Source organism: Austrofundulus limnaeus, unplaced genomic scaffold (genome assembly GCF_001266775.1).
Source record: "Austrofundulus limnaeus strain Quisiro unplaced genomic scaffold, Austrofundulus_limnaeus-1.0 Scaffold253, whole genome shotgun sequence".
Lineage (NCBI taxonomy): Eukaryota > Metazoa > Chordata > Actinopteri > Cyprinodontiformes > Rivulidae > Austrofundulus > Austrofundulus limnaeus.
In genome coordinates this window covers 647,482-650,865 of record NW_013952655.1, presented here as the reverse complement: position 1 = coordinate 650,865, position 3,384 = coordinate 647,482, and the positions used below count along the sequence as shown (strand labels likewise).

The following is a 3,384-nucleotide window of genomic DNA, read 5'->3' as shown; positions in this document are numbered from 1 at the left end:
GTTGTCTTCATATAAATTTATCTGGGTAGTGTTCTGTCTTTTTCTAAGAACTTCATGTTTGCTACAGGTTTCATGTGTCGTTTTTGTAAGATACTGTTCAAACAAGGACAGGCAACACTTGTTAATGATCAACAAGCTGAGGTGGATGACCATTTCACCAATCAGAAATACAAYAACACTTCCTTATTCTACCCTCATAAGATGCACACATCGCCTGTTAACTTTCATAAAAAAACAAAGATTAGACACTAAATGACACAGCTTTCAACTTTTTAAAAAAAGTTATAAAAATATGGAAACATCTATAATTTTCGTCATCGTCTTTGGGATCATTTCAGGTGAGTTTTGATGATTTGAGACACATAAAACATTTTCTAATATTTTCCGAAAAAATATTTTCTTCCTAAATCAAGTCTACATACTTGTGTTTAATTATTTGAGCAGAATTTGTGTGGTCGTGTGTGTGGTGGAAAACACAGATTTCATGCCAAAATCTGTATCAAGCAGATGTAGCAACTTTTTTAAACAAAGCRAAATACACAAAGTTTATTTTGTCTAATTATTTTAAGCAACCATGTGAAACACGTTATACAATGTTGTATGAGCTGGCAAAACAGGAATATTTAAAACAATCGATATTTAGAGTGTCTTTTCTCAAAATTTTAACGTTTTAAAATTATCTTGACATGATAGGGAACAGGAAATTGTAAAATTTGATAACAAATGAGTTAAACACTGAGACATACATTACAGTCAAAATAAAAACACAACGATTTAAATGGTAAATGGCCTAAACTTATGCAACATCTGCAAATTTTGTCCAACATGCTGAGGGGGTCAGGATTTGTTGGCCCCCCATTTTTATCCTCTTGAGTACCCAGCCTTTTCATTTTTAAATTCCCCTAGCTATTTAGCTATAATAGAACCTTATAAATATAAAAACATTGTTAACATTTTTTAACATCCGTCCATCCGTCTGTATTCTTCCGCTTATCTGGGATCGGGTCGCGGGAGCAGCAGCCTTTATGTACTACTTTGGACTCGAAAGCGCTTCACAATAATCAGTCAATCAACCATTCACACACTGAAGGAGGTGAACTACATTGTAGCCACAGCTGCTCTGGGGCCCACTCTATTTAAGTTATAAATAAGAAACAAACCACTTCAGATTAGAAATTGATCATTTTGAATTTATGGAAGCTTATGTTGAACTCTGTGATGGACTTGTGACCTGTCCAGGGTGTACCCCGCCCCTCGCACTGTGACTGCTGGATATGGGCACAAGTGACCCACGCAACCCTGAAAAGGAAGAAGCGTGTACAGAAAATGGATGGATGGATGGATGTTGAACTCTGATGGCCTGTTCAGACAATTTAAACTTTTTGTTGTAATTCTGGTTTTTCAGTTATAGTTCAGTTTCGTTTTTACTTTCTTCATAGCATTTTGTATGGTTTATTTTTCTGTTCCTCTGTCTGATCAGCTATACACAAGTGTTTTTCATGTCAATATTAATAACAATGGATTAAATGTCTCCATCTTCCCCATTGTTCTGAACAGAAGCCAAAATGCCCATTATTTTCAGTACTGCCATGTAGAATCTTTGGAACCAGAGTCTTGAGATGCAGTTTTAATGTTAATACAAAMGTCTGGCATACACATCTTGGATGAAGACTTTCACATATATGACACTTTGGTTTAAAAATACTTTTTTTATTTATTTATTGCTATGAACAGTGCCAGATACAATTATTATAAAATAAACTGTTGACAGKTCTGTTTGATTAGCTTTGTACCTTGTTCTTGTTCATGTTTTTCTTTTCTTTTTGTAGGTTTTTCTGAAGGAGTTGGTGTGTTACCAGATGGTCCAATAAATGCGTGTATAAATAAAACAGTGTTGCTTAAAACAGATCTGACTCCAACAGAAACACCATTTCTGTCCGTGGCCTGGAGATTAGGTGTTAATAAGCCCATAATAACCTCAGGGCTTACATCAAACACAACTGAACGGGAATATGAAGACAGGATCACTCTTTTCAGATCTACTGGATCTCTGGAGCTCAGGRATCTGACACAAAATGACAGAGGAGAGTACAGAGTTAACATTTTACCAGCAACTGGTTTGTCAAAACAAGGGCTCACCAATCTGGATGTACATGGTGAGATGCTGATGAAAATGAACTGAAAATTATTGTATTCAAGTGTTTACAGTTTGGCATAAAAACAACCAACCTACCAACCAAACAAAAAACAACAAACAATGTATGAAAATATCAACCAACATTGGAACTTTACATTTTATGTTACAATGTGCTACAAAAGTGTCATGGTGCAATTCAGTGTTTATAAATTCTTTGGAGTTGTGATTTTCTTCGCTTTATAAAATTTGTYTTTCTCATGGTCCCAGTTTGAGCTTCCCTGTGATAACTAATTCTTTTTGTGTGAATCTCAAAAAACATTACTATATCTGACTGATGCCTGCTGCATGCCTGCAATTTAAAATCACACTACATATCAATATCAATAAAAATAAAAAAAATAAAATATTATTGTATTTGGGGCAAAAATGTTTTGTCAAAATTGTATTCTTAACATTCTATATTTCAAAAATAATAATACCTACTTTATTTTCCACAGAACCAGTCTCTGTGACTGTAAATCCTCAATTTGCAGACTTGGTTGAGTACAACAGCTCTGTCAATCTGTYCTGCTCCTCCTCTGGATCCTCCTCTTTCCGCTGGATGAACAGCAGCTCTGAGGTTACAGCCAGTGACAGAGTTCAGATCAACTCAACTGACACAGGATCCACTCTGACTATAATCAATGTGACCAGATATGATGAGGGATTATATGAATGTCATCCTCTCTGTCCTGATGTTGGTGATCTACCTAAAGTAAACATCTCAGTCAGCTGTAAGTAATCAAACTATATTCACTCCCTGATTAAGTCTACATGAAAACTTTCAAATCTATAGAAATGTGATATATTTGTTCCAGTGATATAATGTTCCAGTGCAGTATGGACAAAAGTCCAATATTAGGTATAGCCCTGTTGTAATTTGCATCRCACTGTCTGGATTTGGTTTCAAAGTTTTGSTGCCTGATAYCATTTAGATATGTTTTTGCAGGTACCTTGTGAACATTAGTGTAGTTGTACTTGTCAATATACAGCTTAACAGTGATTCACACTGAACACATTTAGAAACATCTTACTTTACTTTTGTTTCCTCCACACTTAGATGGGGCAGAAAAATACTTTTTTTTCCATCCAATAAACCTTACATAGACCTCACAGACATCTTGCAATGGGGACCCCTTAAAAGGGAACAGCCAAAATAATAAGAAACCATATACAATAGAAAATAATTAGTATGAACAATATATATA

At 35.0% G+C, this 3,384-nt stretch overlaps 1 protein-coding gene across 1 annotated transcript in view; it reads left to right on the top strand.

Annotated features, from left to right (window-relative positions):
- Positions 1-220: 220 nt before the first annotated feature.
- The window catches only part of cd22 (cd22 molecule), a gene marked incomplete in the record, with an annotated part of 4,034 nt that continues 870 nt past the window's right edge, over positions 221-3,384 (top strand). The window contains 3 exon segments of the mRNA XM_014020455.1: positions 221-338; positions 1,830-2,156; positions 2,635-2,910. Of these exon segments, the coding sequence (XP_013875909.1) occupies positions 293-338; positions 1,830-2,156; positions 2,635-2,910 (649 nt within the window).